Source organism: Tachyglossus aculeatus, chromosome 26, assembly GCF_015852505.1.
Source record: "Tachyglossus aculeatus isolate mTacAcu1 chromosome 26, mTacAcu1.pri, whole genome shotgun sequence".
NCBI lineage: Eukaryota > Metazoa > Chordata > Mammalia > Monotremata > Tachyglossidae > Tachyglossus > Tachyglossus aculeatus.
Window position 1 is genome coordinate 19,925,465 of NC_052091.1, and position 18,639 is coordinate 19,944,103.

At 48.6% G+C, this 18,639-nt stretch overlaps 1 protein-coding gene across 4 annotated transcripts in view; it reads right to left on the reverse strand.

The window, feature by feature from the left end:
* Positions 1-4,326: 4,326 nt before the first annotated feature.
* IL16 (interleukin 16) overlaps positions 4,327-18,639 on the reverse strand; it is an 80,961-nt gene continuing 66,648 nt past the window's right edge. For all 4 annotated transcript variants that reach the window (XM_038767504.1, XM_038767503.1, XM_038767502.1 and 1 more), the window contains 4 exons: positions 17,306-17,407; positions 14,288-14,537; positions 9,591-9,722; positions 4,327-4,593 (listed from right to left, as the gene is read on the reverse strand). In XM_038767504.1, the coding sequence (XP_038623432.1) occupies positions 4,409-4,593; positions 9,591-9,722; positions 14,288-14,537; positions 17,306-17,407 (669 nt within the window). In that variant the 3' untranslated portion in view covers positions 4,327-4,408. The remainder of the gene's footprint in view (positions 4,594-9,590; positions 9,723-14,287; positions 14,538-17,305; positions 17,408-18,639) is intronic.

Below are 18,639 nucleotides of genomic sequence, written 5' to 3' on the forward strand. Positions count from 1 at the left end.
CCTCACCAACTCTGAAATCCCTCTCTCTGATCATAACCTTCTCACCTGCCTCCTCACTCACACTCCTCTCCCCTGTAAATCTATATTACTACCTCACAGAGATCTCCGCTCTCTCGACCCCATCCATCTTTCTGAGTGCCTCATACCCCACCTCGCCTCCCTTTCCTCTCTACCCAATCTTGATGATCAGATTACTGCTCTCAACTCTACCCTCTCTACTCAGCTCAACTCCCTCGCTCCCCTTTCCCTTCGCCACTCTCTTACCACTAACCCACAGCCCTGGATCACTGCCACTGTCCACCTCCTTCGCTCTTATGCTTGAGCTGCTGAACACTGCTGGCGAAGTCTAAACACCAAGCCAACCTCATTCACTTCGTTTATACTTTCCTGCTTTAACTCTGCCTTCTCCTCTGCCAGACAAAACTATTTCTCCTCCCTTATTGACACCCATGCCCATCATCCCCGTCAGCTCTTCCATACATTTAACTCCCTTCTAAGGCCCTCTGTTCCTCCTCCTCCTCCTCCTTCCCTCGCCCCCAACGATCTGGCCTCTTACTTCATTAATAAAATTAACTCCATCAAGTCTGAGCTCCCCAAAGTCACTCCTCCCCCTTCTCCAACCCCCCGGCTCTCAACCCACTCCGCTACTCTCCCATCCTTCCCAGCAGTATCCTCAGATGAGATCTCTTCCCTCCTCTCAAGTGCTACTCTGGCCACCTGTGCTTCTGACCCCATTCCCTCTCATCTTATGAAATATCTCACTCCATCCTTCCTCCCCTCCTTAACTTCCATCTTCAACTGCTCACTCTCCACTGGTTCCTTCCCCTCTGCCTTCAAACATGCCCACATCTCCCCCATCCTAAAAAAAACCTCTCTTGACCCGACCTCCCCTTCTAGTTATCGCCCTATCTCCCTCCTTCTATTCCTTTCCAAACTTCTTGAACGAGTTGTCTACATGCGCTGCCTCAAATTCCTCAACGCCAACTCTCTCCTCAACACCCTCCAATCTGGCTTCCATCCCCTACATTCCACGGAAACTGCCCTCTCAAAGGTCACCAATGACCTCCTGCTTGCCAAATCCAACGGCTTCTACTCTATCCTAATCCTCCTCGACCTCTCAGCTGCCTTCGACACTGTGGACCACCCCCTTCTCCTCAACACGCTATCCAACCTTGGCTTCACAGACACTATCCTCTCCTGGTTCTCCTCTTATCTCTCTGGCCATTCATTCTCAGTCTCTTTTGCGGGCTCCTCCTCTCCCTCCCATCCTCTTACTGTAGGGGTTCCTCAAGGGTCAGTTCTTGGTCCCCTTCTATTCTCTATCTACACTCACTCCCTTGGTGAACTCATTTGCTCCCACAGCTTCAACGATCATCTGTACACTGATGACACCCAAATCTACATCTCTGCCCCTGCTCTCTCTCCCTTCCTTCAGGCTCGTGTTTCCTCCTGCCTTCAAGACATCTCCATCTGGATGTCTGCCCACCATCTAAAACTCAATATGTCCAAGACTGAATTCCTTATCTTCCCTCCCAAACTCTGCCCTCTCCCTGACTTTCCCATCACTGTTGATGACACTACCATCCTTCCCGTCTCACAAGCCCGGAACCTTGGTGTCATCCTCGACTCTGCTCTCTCGTTCACCCCTCACATCCAATCTGTCACCAAAACCTGCCGGTCTCACCTCCACAACATCGCCAAGATCCGCCCTTTCCTCTCCATCCAAACTGCTACCCTGCTGGTTCAGTCTCTCATCCTATCCCGACTGGATTACTGCATCAGCCTCCTCTCTGATCTCCCATCCTCCTGTCTCTCCCCACTTCAATCTATACTTCACGCCGCTGCCCAGATCATCTCTATGCAGAAATACTCTGGGCATGTTACTCCCTCCTCAAGAATCTCCAGTGGCTACCAATCAAGCTATGCATCAGGTAAAAACTACTCACTCTCAGCTTCAAGGCTCTTCATCACCTTGCCCCCTCCTACCTTCCCTCCCCTCTCCTCTTCCTTCTACAGCCCAGCCCGCACCCTCCGCTCCTCTGCCGCTAACCTCCTAACTGTGCCTCGTTCTCACCCATCCCACCATTGACCCGCAACCCACGTCCTCCCCCTGGCCTGGAATGCCCTCCCTCTGCACATCCACCAAGCTAGCTCTCTTCCTCCCTTCAAAGCCCTACTGAGAGCTCACCTCCTCCAGGAGGCCTTCCCAGACTAAGCCCCATCCTTCCTCTTCTCCTCCTCCCCCTCCCCATCCCCCCTGCCCTACCTCCTTCCCCTTCCCACAGCACCTGTATATTTGTTTGTACATATTTATTACTCTATTTCACTTGTACATATTTACTATTCTATTTATTTTATTTTGTTAATATGTTTTGTTTTGTTGTCTGTCTCCCCCTTCTAGACTGTGAGCCCACTGTTGGGTAGAGACCGTCTCTATATGTTGCCAACTTATTCTTCCCAAGCACTTAGGACAGTGCTCTGCACACAGTAAGCGCTCAATAAATATGATTGAATGAATGAATGAATCTGAGGACACGAGTGGGGTCATGGGATCATTTGAGGTGAAATTGGACATTGAGATGCTTCGTGAAAATTTTCCCAATTTAATAAGTGAAAGTGGGGTCACTCGAGGACACAAATGGTGTCACAGAGAGTTCATGAGGTCACCTGAGGACATGAACGTGTCATGGAGAGTTCATGGGGTCATTTGAGGTGAAATGGGAATTAAATAGCTTTCTGAAAATTTTCCCGAATTCATAAGTGAAAGTGGGGTCATCTGAGGACACAAATGGGGGGGTCACAGAGAGTTCATGGGTTCATCTGAGGCCACAAGTGGGGGTCACAGTTCATGGGGTCATTTGAGGTGAAATGGGATATTAAACTGCTTTCTGAAAATTTTCCCGAATTCATAAGTGAAAGTGGGGTCATCTGAGGACACAAATGGGGTCATGGAGAGTTCATGGGGGTCATCTGAGGATATGAGTGGGGTCACACAGAGTTCATGGGGTCATTTGAGGTGCAATGGGACATTTAACTGCTTTTTGAAAATTTTCTCAATTTCAAAATTGAAAGTGGGGTTGTCCGAGGACACAAATGGGGGTCACAGAGAGTTCATGGGGTCATATGAGGTCACGAGTGGGGTCACAAAGAGTTCATGGGGTCATTACTCTATTTCTTTTACTTGTACATATTTACTATTCATTTTGTTAGTGATGTGCATCTAGCTTTATTTCCATTTATTCTGATGACTTGACACCTGTCCTCATGTTTTGTTTTGTTGTCTGTCTCCCCCTTCTAGACTGTGAGCCCGTTGTTGGGTAGGGACTGTCTCTGTATGTTGCCGACTTGTACTTCCCAAGCGCTTAGTACAGTGCTCTGCACACAGTAAGCGCTCAATAGATATGATTGATTGAATGAATGAATGACCAGTGCTTGACACATAGTAAATACTTAACAAATACCATCATTATTATTATTTTTATCCCAGCTCCCCATATTTGGATCTGAGCCACTGGGTCGGAGAAGCAGTGTGGTCTAGAGGATAGAGCACGGGCCCAGGAGTCCGAAGGACATGTCTTTTAATCCCTGCTCCACCACTTGTTGGCCATTTGACCTTGCGTAAGTTCCTTCACTTCTCTGTACCTCAGTTACCTCATCTGGAAAATATGGATTAAGATTGCGATTCCTGTAGGAAATAGACTGTATCCAACTTCCATTCATTCAATCGTATTTATTGAGTGCTTACTGTGTGCAGAGCACTGTACTAAGCACTTGGGAATTAGCTTATATCTACCCCAGCTCTTAGTACAGTGCCTGGCACATAGTAAGTTCTTAACAAATAGGATGGAAAAAATAAGTTGTGTATGTCCCCAGGCACCCAAGGCCAAGATCCAGGGCTCAAGGCCATGGGATACAGCTGAGGGAAAACAGCCTGGCCTTAGGGCTAGTTTGGGAGTATGTGTGCCAGTGTAGCCCTCAGCAGGCAGACTCCAACCATCCTGTCCAGAAGAGCATCATGCTTGCTCTGGGCAGGGAATGTGGCTGCTTAGTGTTCTGTTGTACTCTCCCAAGCGCTTCCTACAGTGTTCTGCACACAGTAAGTGCTCAGTAAGTATGAAAATGAATGAATGAAGTTTTCAAACAGCTTTCGCTCATTCCCACGCTCTGGGCGGGGTGGTGGTCCTCACCCCCAGCCCTCTCTGACACCCTCTCCTGGAGTTCCTCTTGAGGTGGAGGTTGGGGGGCAGGTGCCGTTGACCGCCTAACCCTTGAAGCCAAGCGTGAGACCTCAGAAACTGAACCCAGAGCCATCCTCCATTTTCCCATTTTATTCCCAGGCCATCGGGCCTGGCTGGGGGGGTCGGGGAAGCTGTGGTTCTGGGCAGGAGTCGGGGGGGAGCTCATCCAGTCAGCGGGGGGCCTCAGCCCCAGAGCCAGGGCCCAGCCTCCGGATGAGGATGGAGACCTGCCCCTCTGGCAAGGCCTTGATGATGTTCCAGGCCTCGAAGCGCGTGAGCCCCTGCAGAGGAGTGGCATTGAGCTGCAGGATTTCATCTCCCGGCTGGAGACCTCTGCTCTGTTCGGGGGTACACCCTGTGAGGAGGAGAAGGGGTTAGAGCCGGGTTTGGGGTCTTGGCTCTTACCACTCTTCGGGACAACTAGAGCTGAAGCCCCAGTGGGGACATACAAGAAATCAGGTTGGGACCAAACGAAATCAGGGCTAGGGCTACCCGGACGGCTTTAGCTTGGTGGCCACTGGGATTGGTGGTGGTGGTGGTGGGGGGGGGGGGGGGCGGTGGCCAGTCCTCAGGTCCTGGGTTGGGGTGGCAGGAGAGAGGGAGGCAGGGAACAGGGGTTGAGCCCTGAGATCAGAAAAGTGGAACAGGTGGTGATCCAGAGTTGCCTAGTGGATAGAGCGTGAGTCTGGGAGTCAGAAGGACCTGGGTTCTAATCTCAACTGTGCCACTTGTCTGCTGTGTGACCGTGGGCAAGTCACTTCACTTCTCTGGGCCTCAGTTGACTCATCTGGAACATAGGGATTAAGACTGAGAGCCCCATGTGGGACAGGGACTGTGTCCAACCTGATTAACTTGTGTCTACCCCAGCGCTTAGAATGGTGCTTGACACATAGTAAGCACTTAACAAATACCATGATTATTACCATCGTTATTATCTGGATCTCCCCCCCAGAATGTAAACTCGTTGCAGGCTGGGAATGTGTTCTAATATCCTCTCCCAAGGTGTTTAGTACAGTGCTCTGCACACAGTAAGTGCTCAATCACTACCATTGATCCATCAATTCACAGACCCTGAGAGGGGGGCTGGAGGCCGGCCCAGGGGTAGTCTGGGGGGAAGGCAGATATTCCTGAAAACTGGCCATTGACCTCTCTAGCTGCATTTAATCAACTGATCAATCAATGGTATTTACTGAGCACTTACTATGTGCAGAGCACTGTACTAAGTGCTTGGGAGAATACAACAGAATTAGCGGACATGTTCCCTGTCCCTAATAAGCATAATAATAATAAATAATGATGGTGTTTGTTAAGCGCTTCCTATGTGCCAAGCATTGTTCTAAGTGCTAGGGTAGATACAAGATAATCAGGTTGTCCCATGTGGGGCTCAGAGTCTTAATCCCCATTTTCAGATAAGGTAACTGAGGCACAGAGAAGTTAAGGCACTTGCCCAAGGTCACACAGCAGGCAAGTGGCAGAGCCGGGATTAGAACCCATGGCCTTCTGACTCCCAGGACCGTGCTCTAGCCACTATGCCATGCTGCTTCTCTACAGTCTAGAGGGGGAGACAGGCACTAATACAAATAAATAATTTATAATATATGATTTAAAGATATGTCCTTCTGACTCCTAGGCCTGTGCTCTAACCACTAAGCGATGCTGCTTCCCTAAACTGACCCTAAAGGCAACACCATTTATTCATTCATTCAATCATATTTACTGAGTGCTTACTGTGTGCAAAGCACTGTACTAAGCGCTTGGGAGAGTACAATTCAACAACAGACACATTCCCTGCCCACAACAAGCTCACAGTCAAGAGGGGAAGACAGACATTAATATAAGTAAATAAATTACAGATGTGGACATATGGGCTATGGGGCGAGAGGGCAGGGGCGGGGATAGGGGGGTGGCGGTGGGGGTGAATGAAAGGAGCAAGCCAGGGTGATGCAGAAGGGAGTGGGAGGAGAGGAAAGGAGGGCCTAGTCAGGGAAGGCCTCTTGGAGGAGATGGGCCTTCAATAAGGCTTTGAAGGGGGAGAGAGAGTCATTGTCTGTTGGATACGAGATGGGAGGGCATTCCGGGCCAGAGGTAGGACGTGGTTGAAAGGTCCGTGGCGAGAGAGATGAGATCAAGATACAGTGAGAAGGTTGGCATTAGAGGAACGAAGCGTGCGGGCTGGGTTGTAGTAGGAGAGTAGCGATGTGAGGAAGGAGGGGGCAAGGGAACTGAGGGCTTTAAAGTCAATGGTGAGCGGTTTTGGTTCCTTATCACTGGTCCCTGATCACTGATCCCTGGTTACTAGTGGGCCCTGGTTCCTGAGCCCCGATCTCGGGCCATTAGCCCTTGGCCACTGGTCACTCTCCTGACATTGTCGTTGTTCCAGGCACTGACCCACAGATCCCATAGAGAAGCAGTGTGGCTCAGTGGAAAGAGCACGGGCTTGGGAGTCAGAGGTCATGGGTTCGAATCCCTGCTCCACCACTTGTCAGCTGTGTGACCTTAGGCAAGCCACTTTACTTCTGTGGGCCTCAGTTCCCTCATCTGTAAAATGGGGGTTAAGACTGTCCCACGTGGGACAACCTGATTACTTGGTATCCCCCAAGTGCTCACAACAGTGCTTTGCACATAGTAAATGCTTAACAAATACCATCATTATTATTATTATGGCCCACAAACTCCCAGACTGGTCAATAAAGATGATTTGACATGGCTCACAACCTCAAGGCCTGGAAAGATATTCAGATGTTGGCACATGCCTCTGCCACTGCCGCCCCACCCATGTCACTGTAGCCTAGTGGCTAGAGCCTGGACCGGAGAGTCAGAAGGAGCTGGGTTCTAATCCCGGCTCTGTCACTTGTCTGCCATATGACCCTGGGCAAGTCAACTAACACCTCTGTGCCTCAGTTCCTTCATCGTAAAATGGGGTTTAAGACTGTGAGCCCCATGTGGGACAGGGATTGTGTTCAACCTGATTATTTTGTATCTACCCCAGTGCTCAGAACAGTGCCTGGCACATAGTACGCACATAACAAATACCACAATGATTCTATTATTATTTAAAGGGGTGGGTTTAGGGACTGAGCTCTCCCATCCCCTAACCGGCTCTGGCCTGGATTCATTCATTAATTCAATGGTATTTATTGAGCACTTAGCACTGTACTAAGTGCTTGGAAGAGTACAATATAACAATAGACATATTCCTGCCCATCACAAACTACAGTCTAGAAGGGGAGACAGACATTAATATAAATACAGATATAGACATATGTGGTGAGGGGATGAAAGAAGGAGAAAGTAAGAACAGTGCAGAAGGGAGTGGGAGAAGAGAAGAGGGCTTAGTCAGGGAAGGCTTCTCGGAGGAGATGGACCCTCAGTAAGGATGCTGGGCAGCCCTGGACCACTTTCTCAGTCCAGGAGAGAGGACCCCCAGAAGGTGAGGTGGATCCTCCTCATGCCCAGAGGGGTCAGTCATTCTCCCACCTCCCCTCCCCGCTTCTCCCTTCTCTTTCCTCCCCAAAGCTAATAATAATAATGATAATTATGGCATTTGTTAAGTGCTTACTATGTGCCAGGCACTGTACTAAGCGCTGGGGTGGATACAATGAGAAGCAGCATGGCTTAGTGGGAAGAGCCCGGGCTTAGGAGTCAGAGGTCGAGGATTCGAATCCCAGCTCCACCACTTGTCAGCTGTGTGACTTTGGGCAAGTCACTTAACTTCTCTGGGCCTCAGTTACCTCATCTGTAAAATGGGGAATAAGACTGTGAGCCCCACGTGGGACAACCTGATCACCTTGTATCCCCCCAGCACTTAGAACAGTGCTTTGCACATACTAAGCACTTAATAAATGCTGTCATTATTATTATTATTATTATTACAAGCAAATCGGATGGGACACAGTCCTACATGGGGCTCACAGTCTTAAATCTCATTTTACAAATGAGAAAACTGAGGCTCAGAGAAGTAAAGTGACTTGCCCAAGGTCAGCCAGCAGACAAGTGGTAGAGCCGGCATTAGAACCACGGCCTTCTGACTCCTGGACCCGGCCTTTATCCAGAAACCTCTCTTCCTGGCTCCTGCTGTGAGTGAAGGTCACCACATCGGCCCCCACATCTCCTCACCCAAAGCTGATGGCCGCCCTTGGGTCGTCTCCGAACCGGCCCATCTGACTCGGTCTCTGCCCTTGAGGAGGCTGGCGAGCGCGGGGTAAGTCACTTCACTTCTCTGAGCCTCGGTTCCCTCAGCTGTAAAATGGGGATCATCCTCTCCCGAGCACTTAGGACAGTGCTCTGCACATAGGTAGCGCTCAATAGATACCATTGATGGATTGATTGATTGATTGACTGTGAGCCCCTGAGGGATAGGGACTGTGTCCAACTCGATTAGCTGGCCTGGAATGCCCTCTTTCTTCATAACCTACAGACAATTAATTCACTCATTCAGTCGTATTTATTGAGCGCTTACTGTGTGCAGCACACTATACTAAGCGCTTGACAATGACTCTCCCTACCTTCAGAGTCCTATTGAGGGCACGATTCCTCCAAGAAGCCTTCTCTAGGCCCTCTTACTGTTTTTCCCCACTCCCTTCTGTATCGCCCTGATTTCATCCCTTTATTCACCCCCGACCAAGCCCCACAGCACTTATGTCCATATCCATAATTTATTGATTTCTATTAATGTCTGTCCCTCTCTCTAGACTGTCAGCTCGCTGTGGGCAGAGAAATCATCTGTTCTATTGTATATATTATTGTAATAGCTATATTAAAATGCTAAGTTATTCAATCAATCTTATTTATTAAGCATTACTGTGTGCAGACCACTGTACTAAGCATCTTGGGACAGTACAACATAACAATATAACAGAAAATTAATATGATTGATTCATTGCATCTACTCCAGCGCTTTGTACAGGGCCCAGCACACACCGTAAGCACTTAACAAATACCCTAAAAAAACGGGGGTGGTCAGAAACAGATATCCATTGAGAAGCAGTGTGGCCTAATGGATAGAGCCCGGGCCTGGGAGTCTGAAGGACCTAGGTTCTAATCCCGACTCTGCCACTTCTCTGCTGTATGACCTGGGACAAGTCACTTCACTTCTCTGTGCCTCAGTTACCTCATCTGTAAAATGGGGATGGAGACTAGGAGCCCTGTGTGGGACAGAAACTGTGTGTCAGGCACTGTATTAAGTTCCAGGGTAGACACAAGATGATTGAGTTGATCATCTTGTGTCTACCCTGGAACTTAATACAGTGCCTGACACATAGTAAGCCCTTAACCAATACCACAATTATTATTATCATTACTATAACCCGTCAGAGAAGCGAGAGTGAACAAGCGCTCTGCCTCGACACGTACCCTGGAAGATCCTGTTGATGATGAGAGGCTTGTCTCCGTGGAGAGAGCCCTTCCCTCCTTCTAGGCTGAACCCCAGACCGGAAGATGTCTTCTCCAGCGTGATGACACAGGTGGTGGTGGTGGTACTGGCCCCTAGGCAGAAATAGCCCCCCACAAAAAGGAAAGGTCACTATATTAGAAGTTCACGATGGCCCCTGAAGCCCACGATCGGTCGTAATAATTAATAATAATGATAGTATTTGTTAAGCTCTTACCATGTGTCAGGCACTGGGGTAGATATAAGCAAATCATGTTGGATCCAGTCCCTATCCCACTTGGGGCTCACATTCTCAATCCCCATTTTCCAGATGAGGTAACTGAGGCACAGAGAAGTGAAGTGACTTCCCCAAGGTCACACAACAGACAAATGGCAGAGCTGGGTTTAAAACCCATGACCTTCTGACTCCCAGGGCTTTGCTCTATCCATTACATCATGCTGCTTTTCAGTCATCACGCTGAAAGTTCGTTTTGGGCAGGGAACACATCTGATAACTCTGTTGTCCTCTTCCAAGCGTTTAGTACAGCACTCTGCTCATAGAGCGCAATAAAAACCATCGATCGACTGACCGATCGTCAGGATTCTGGAGGTTAGGTCCGTGTGGGCCAAACCCTTGTTGGCCATCTGGATTCCTCAATCGACCAGTTGATGAATAGCATGTACTGAGCACCTGCTCTGTGCAGAGCACTGTACTGAACACTTGGGAGGGGACGACAGAGTTTGGTAGACAATACTTATTGAGGAAGGTGACTTAAAATCACGGGTAGCGGAAGTGACTGAGAATAAGGATGCATCCGTAAGCACTGTAAGTACGTATCGTTATAATATACTCTCCCAAGCACTTAGTAATAATAATAATAATAATGGTATTTGTTAAGCACTCACTATGTGCAAAGCACTGTTCTAAGTGCCGGGGAGGATACAAGGTGATCAGGTTGTCCCACGTGGGGTTCACAGTCTTATTCCCCATTTTACAGATGAGGTAACTGAAGCCCAGAGAAGTTAAGTGACTTGCCCAAAGTCACATAGCTTACAATTGGCGGAGCTGGGATTTGAACCCATGACCTCTGACTCCCAAGCCCATGCTCTTTCCACTGAGCCACGCTGCTTCTCTAAGAGCACTCTAGTACAGTGCTCTGTAAGCGCTCAATAAATACCATTGATTGATTGGAGGGGCAGGGAGCCGGTCTGACTCCATAGACAGGATCAGGAGAGGCCCAGCAAGTGGATGGACAGGAACTGGGGGCTTCTCCCCGGACACCTGGGTTTCCCAGTCTCTGCTGTGCCCCTAGTCCCCCCAACCCCATCCCCACCAGGGTCCACAGAGGGGGAACCACCCAGGAGCCAGCCCAGTGGCTAGAACCTGAGATCGGGAATCAGAAGGGCCTGGGTTCTAATTCCACTCCTGCCACTTCATCAATCGTATTTATTGAGCGCTTACTGTGTGCAGAGCACTGTACTAAGCGCTTCCTTGTTTGCTGTAGGACCTCGGGCAAGTCATTTCTCTGGGCCTCAGTTCCCTCATCTGTCATGTGGGGATTAAGATTGTGAACCCCTTGTGAACAGGGACTGTGTCCAACCTGATTAGCTTCTATCGCCCAGGGTTTCGTACAGTGCCTGGCCCATAGTGAAGCCTGCTTCACTGCTTCACTTAGAGAAGCAGCGTGGCTCAGTGGAAAAGAGCATGGGCTTTGGAGTCAGAGGTCATGGTTTCAAATCCCGGCTCCGCCAATTGTAAGGTGCGTGACTTTGGATGAGTCACTTCACTTCTCTGTTCCTTGGTTACCTCATCTGTAAAACGGGGATTAAGACTGTGAGACCCCCATGGGACAACCGGATCACCTTGTAACCTCCCCAGCGCTTAGAACAGTGCTTTGCACAGAATAAGTGCTTAATAAATGCCATTATTATTATTATAGTGATTAACACATAGAATTAAATAAAAAACACTGGACACAGCAGGTGGAAACAGTCCAGGCCAGGGCTATGTCCAGGGTCCGCCAGGCTGGCCGACCCAAACCCACTTTTGGGGCCAAATGGTTATTTCTCCATTCTTCCTGGATTCCCAGGCCTGAGGCCTTAGGCCTCTCCAACCCTTTCCGTATTTCACTTCCTCAGAAATCTGACCATTCAGCTCTCAATTCCTCATGACCCCTAGCTGGGCAGGGGGTGCCAGACCCCAAGGTCCAGCAGCTGTCTGTGCCGCGAACCCCCTCGGCCGGGGGAGGGCGGGAAAGTATTGTCTGCTGTGTGACCTTGGACAAGTCACTTCACTGCTCTGTGCCTCAGTGACCTCATCCATAAAGTGGGGAGACTGTGAGCCCCACGTGGGACAGGGACTGTGCCCAATCCGATTTGCTTGGATCCACCCATCATTTGGCACCCCAGCATTTAACAAATATCATAATCAATATCACTATTATTAGGTAGCCACGGAGAATGGGACCAAGGATCTGTTGACTCTCCCTTTTCTCTCATTGCCTCAGTTTCTGTATTTATCAGTCTCTCCTGTTTTCCTGTAAGCTCCTCGAGGGCAGAGATTACAGAATGTGTCCATTTATTGTTCTACTGTACTCTCCCACGTGCTAAATACAGTGCTCAGTAAATATGATTGAATGAATGAATAATGATAATAATAATGATGGCATTTATTAAGCGCTTACTATGTGCAAAGCACTGTTCTAAGCGTTGGAGAGGTTATAAGGTGATCAGTTGTCCCACAGGGGGGCTCGCAGTTTTAATCCCCATTTTACACATGAGGGAACGGAGGCCCAGAGAAGTTAAGTGACTTGCCCAAAGTCACACAGCTGACAATTGGCAGAGCTGGGATTTGAACCCATGACCTCTGACTCCAAAGGCCGGGCTCTTTTCCACTAAGCCACGCTGGTACCTGTTAAGCCCTTACTATGTGCCAAGCACTGTTCTAAGCGCTGGGGTAGTTACAAGGTAATCAGGTTGTCCCACATGAGGCTCACAGTCTTAATCCCCATTTTACAGATGAGGTAACTGAGGCACAGAGAAGTGAAGTGACTTGCCCAAGGTCACACAGCTGACAAGTGGCAGAGTTAGGTGTACTAACACTTGGGAGAGTACAACACATCAGTAGAGAAGCAATTGAGAAGCAGGGTGGCTTAGTGGAAAGAGCACAGGTTTGGGGGTTGGAGGACATGGGTTTGAATCCCCACTCAGCTGCTTGTCTACTGTGCAACTTTGGGCAAGTCACCTAACTTCTCTGTGCCTCAGTTACTTCATCTGTAAAATGGGGATTAAGACTGTGAGCCCCACGTGGGACAACCTGATTACCTTGTATCTACCCCAACGCTTAGAACAGTGATTGGCACATAGTGAACACTTAACTGATATTATAATTATTATTAACAAATAATAATTGTATTTCTAGTTAAATGTTTACTATATGCCAGGCATTGTACTAGGTATTGAATAATAATAATTATGGTACTTGTTAAGTGCTAACTTTGGGCCAAGCACTGTTCTAAGCACTGGGGTAGATATAAGTTAATCAGGTTGGACACAGTCCCTGTCCCCCATGTGGCCCACACTCTTAATCCCCATTTTAAAGATGAGGGAATAGAGGTCCTGAGAAGTGAAGTGACTTGCCTAAGGTCACACAGCAGACGAGTGGCAGAGCCAGGATTAGAATCCCATCCCTCAGTCTCCCAGGCCAATTTTCCATCTACTAAGCCATGCTGCTGCTTCTCCCTGCCCACAACGAACTTACAGTCAAGGGGATTCATTCATTCATTCAGTCATTTATTGAGCGCTTATTGTGTGCAGATCACTGAACTAAGCGCTTGGGAGAGTACAATACAAAAATATAATAGACACATTCCCTGTCCACAACGGGCTTACAGTCTAGAGGATTCATTCAGCGTGGCTCAGTGGAAAGAGCACAGGCTCCAGAGGTCATGGGTTCTAATCCCGGCTCCCCCACATGTCTGCTGTGTGTCCTTGGGCAAGTCACTTAACTTCTCTAAGCCTTGGTTACCTCATCTGTAAAATGGGGATTAAGACTGTGAGCCCCATGTGGGACAACGTGATCACCTTATATCCTCCCTAGCACTTAGAACAGTGCTCCGCACATAGTAAGTGCTTAACAAATGCCATTATTATTATTATTATTCATTCATTCATTCAATCGTGTTTATCAAGCGCTTTCTGTGTGCAGAGCACTGTACTTGGGAGAGGACAACATAAGAATGAACAGACACACTTCCTGCCCACAACGAGTTTATAGTCTAGAGGATGCATTCGTTCATTCAAAACTATTTATTGAGGGCATACTACGTGCAGAGCACCGTACTAAGCACATGGGAGAGTATAATACGACAATATAATGGACGCATTCCCTGCCCACAATGAGCTTACAGACTAGAGGATACAGTCAGTTAGTTGTATTTACTGAGCACTTACTGAGTGCAGAGCGCTGCACTAAGCACTTGGGAGAGTAAAATAGAACAATATAATGGACACATTCCCTATCCAGTCTAGTGGATAGAATCAGGCAGTCAGTCCCATTTATTGAGTGCTTACTCTGTGCAGAGCAGTGTACTAAACACTTGGGAGAGCACAATGCAACAATACAACGGACACATTCCCTGTCCACAGTGAGTTTGCCAGAATCCTCAGCTTCAGGACTCACCCGGCTCGGCGGAGGCAGCTCCGGGCCCGGAAGGCGCAGAGTCTGGGGTGGCGGTCTGCTGGCGGGGGGCCTCCCCCTCCTTCCTCGTGACGATGACGGCCTGGCGAGGCCTGCGGGCCCAGCGCATGATGCCCAGGGCGTCGCTGTGGGTGACGCCCTTCAGAGATTTCCCATTGATAGACAGGACCTCATCGCCCCTCTGAATGGTTCCCTCCTGCGAGGCCAGCCCGTTGGGGAAAACCCGGTGCACCTAAAGGATTGTCACACGGCAACCATCACTCTCCAGGACGCTTTTATTGTTTTGTTTTTGCTTTATGGTATTTGTTAAGTGCTTACTATGTGCCAGGTGCTGTACTAAACCCTGGGGTAGATGCGAGCCAATCCAGTTGGACACAGTCCATGTCTCACAAAGGGCCTCACAGTATTTTTTGAAAAATGATCCATTCATTCAATCATATTTATTGAGCGCTTACTGTGTGCGGAACACTGTACTTAGCACTTGGGAGAGTACAACAATAAACATATTCCCTGCCCACAACAAACTTACTTGATATTTGTTAAGTGCTTACTGTGTGCCAGGCACTGTACTAAGCGCTGAGGTACATGTAAGCTAATCAGGTTGGATACAGTCCGTGTCCCACATGGGGCTCACAGTATTCTTTTTTTTTTTCAGATGGCATTTATTAAGCACTTGCTAAGTGGAAAGCACTGTAGCAAGCGCTGGGCTAATCCAGTTACACTGACTATGCTCCAGACACTGTACTAAGCACTGGGATAGATACAAATTAATCAGGTTGGACACAGTCCATGTCTCATGTGGGGCTCAGAGAATTTTTTTCTTATTGGTATTTGTTAAGCATTTACTATATGCCAAGCACTGTTCTAAGTGTTGGAATATACAAGATAGTCAGTTTGGACACAGTCCCTGTACTGCACAGGGCTCACAGTCTTAAACCCCATTTTTCAGATGAGGAAATTGAGGAACAGAGAAGTGAAGTGACTTGCCCAAGATCACACAGCAGACAAGTGGTAGAGCAAGGATTAGAACCCAGGCCCTTCAGACACCCAGGCCTGGCTCTATCCATTAGGCCACGTTAAACAGGATGCGAGAAGCAGTATGGCGTAGTGGCTAGAACTTGGGCCTGGGATTCAGAAGGTCATGGGTCACACTTGTCCTCTGTATGACCTTAGGCAAGTCACTTCACTTCTCTGTCCTTCAGTTTCCTCATCTGTTAAATGGGGATTGAGACTGTAAGCCCCATGTGGAACAGGGACTGTGTCAAACCCAATTTGACTGTATCCACCCCAGCACTTAGAACAGTGCTTGGCACATAATAAGTGTTTAACAAATGCCATCATTATTATTATTATTCCCTGCTTTGTGGACCCTAATAGGAGGGTGGGCAGGGGTAGAATGGGGACCCTTCAAACTCTTCCTACCATTCTTCTCCTGATTTTGGTAACCCCCTGGAGACCCACCTCCCTCCTCTGACCCAGAGCCCTGGGCTCAAGAGGGAAGTCAGCCCCTCATCAAGCAGTGTGGCCTAGTGGATAGAGCCCGGGCCCAGGCATCGGAAGGACCTGGGTTCTAATCCCGGCTCCACTACTTGCCTGATGTGTGACCTTGAGCAAGTCACTTCACTTCTCTGAGCCTGAGTTATCTCATCTGTCAAATGGGGATGAAGACTGTGAGCCCTGTGTGGGACATGGATTGGGTCCACCCTGATTAGCTTATATCTACCCCAGTGTTTAGTGCAGTATCTGGCATACAGTAAGTGTTTCACAAATGTCACAATCATCATTATGTATTTATTTATCTATTTATTTATATTAATGTCTGTTTCCCCCTCTAGACTGTGAGCTCTTTGTGGGCAGGAATGTGTCTATTGTTATATTGTACTCTTTTAAGCTCTCAGTCCAGTGCTTTGCACACAGTAAGCGCTCAAGAAATACTATTGAATGAATGAATTGTCATTATTATTATTAACAAAGACTGAAAGCTCATTGTGGGCGGGACATTGTCCTCTCCCAAGTGTAAACACTAGGAGCTTGGGAGAGGACAATATAACCATAGAACAGACATATTCCCTACCCACAATGAGCTAACAGTGTTTTGCACACGGTAGGCACTCAATAAATAAAATTGAATGAATGAATGAATAGTAGGAGTAATAATAATAATGGCATTTATTAAACGCTTACTATGTGCAAAGCACTGTTCTAAGCGTTGGGGAGGTTACAAGGTAATCAGGTTGTCCCACGGGGGGCTCACAGTCTTAATCCCCATTTTACAGATGAGGTAACTGAGGCCCAGAGAAGTTAAGTGACTTGCCCAAAGTCACACAGCTGACAATTGGCAGAGCCGGGATTTGAACCCATGACCTCTGACTCCAAAGCCCGGGCTCTTTCCACTGAGCCACGCTGCTGTAGTAGTAGCAACAGTAGTAGTAGCAGTAGTAATTCCCCTCTAGACGATAAGCTCATTCCAGGCAGGGAATATGTCTACCCACTCTGTTGTATTGTCCTCTTCCAAGCACTTAGCATAGTGCTTTGTACACAGTAAGCGCTCAATATATGAGATTGACTGAATACCATTAAACAAATACCACTAATGGCATAGTGGATGGAGCACGGGCCCGGGAGTCAAAAGGTCACAGGTTCTAATCCCTGCTCCGCCACTTGTCTGCCGTGTGGCCTTGGGCCAGTCACTTCACTTCTCTGTGCCTCAGTTACCTCATCTGTAAAATGGGGATTGAGACTGTAAACCCCATATGGGACAGGGTCTGTGTCCAACCATTTGCTTTTATCCACCCCAGCACTTATTACAGGACCTGTCACATATTAAGCGCTTAACAAATGCCATTATTATTATTATGATCATTAAGCAAAGTGAAGTGTTTCCCAAAGGATTCCGGACTTTGGCCCTGCCCAAGGCCCCGGGCCCAGAAGCTCTGGATTGGACGGGGCCCAGATAGACCCGATCTGGCAGGCCCTGGGGGCCCAGCGGAGAGGACTCACCGTGACAACCTTGTTCTCTAAATCTACACCGCCTGCCAAGCTGAACCCCAGCCCCGCCTCTTCCTCCTTATGTAGCACGGTCACGTGAATGTTGTCCAGTTGCTGTGGGAAAGGAACGATCCATGAACACAGGATTGGCCTTACACCACACCCACCCTGCTTTGGGGTCCCATCCCATCACTGTTGATGGCACTACCATCCTTCCCATCTCACAAGCCTGCAACCTTGGTGTCATCCTTGACTCTGCTCTCTCGTTCACCCCTCACATCCGATCTGTCACCAAAAACTTCCAGTCTCACCTCCGCAACATTGCCAAGATCCGCCCTTTCCATCCAAACCACTACCCTGCTGGCTCACTTTATCATCCTATCCTGATTGGATTACTGCATCAGCCTCCTCTCTGATCTCCCATCCTCCTGTCTCTCCCCACTTCAATCTATACTTCATGCTGCTGCCTGGATCATCTTTGTGCAGAAACGCTCTGGGCATGTTACTCCCCTCCTCAAAAATCTCCAGTGGCTACCAATCAACCTACGCATCAGGCAAAAACTCCTCACTCTCAGCTTCAAGGCTCTCCCTTCTTTCCTTCTCCGGCCCAGCCCGCACCCTCCGCTCCTCTACCGCTAACCTCCTCACTATGCCTCATTCTCGCCTCTCCCGCCGTCGACCCTCGGCCCACGTCCTTCCCCTGGCCTGGAATGCCCTCCCTCCACACATCCACCAAGATAGCTCTCTTCCTCCCTTCAAAGCCCTACTGAGAGCTCACCTCCTCCAGAAGGCCTTCCCAGACTGAGTCCCCTCCTTCCTCTCTCCCTCCCCATCCCCCCACCCTTCCTCCTTCCCCTCCCCACAGCAGCTGTATATATGTCTGTACAGATTTATTACTCTATTTTACTTGTACATATTTACTATTCTATTTATTTTATTTTGTTAATATGTTTTGCTTTGTTGTCTGTTTCCCCTTTCTAGACTGTGAGCCCGCTGTTGGGTAGCGACCATCTCTATATGTTGCCAACTTGTACTTCCCAAGCGCTTAGTACAGTGCTGTGCACACAGTAAGAGCTCAATAAATATGGTTGAATGAATGAATGAATGAATCTTGGGTGAGAAGGGGTCTCCGGAGAGGGAACCCCGCCAGGCCTAGCTGTTCCTCATTAGTTATGGTGGTTAGTAGCCTGGAAAGCGGAAGACTGGAGTTCAATTCCCCTATGGGGAGATATGTAGCCTACCTCACCTCACTACTCTCCTCTACAACCCAGCCCACACACTTTGCTCCTCTAATGCCAACCTTCTCACTGTTTCTTGATCCCATCTATCTTGCCTCTGGCCTGGAA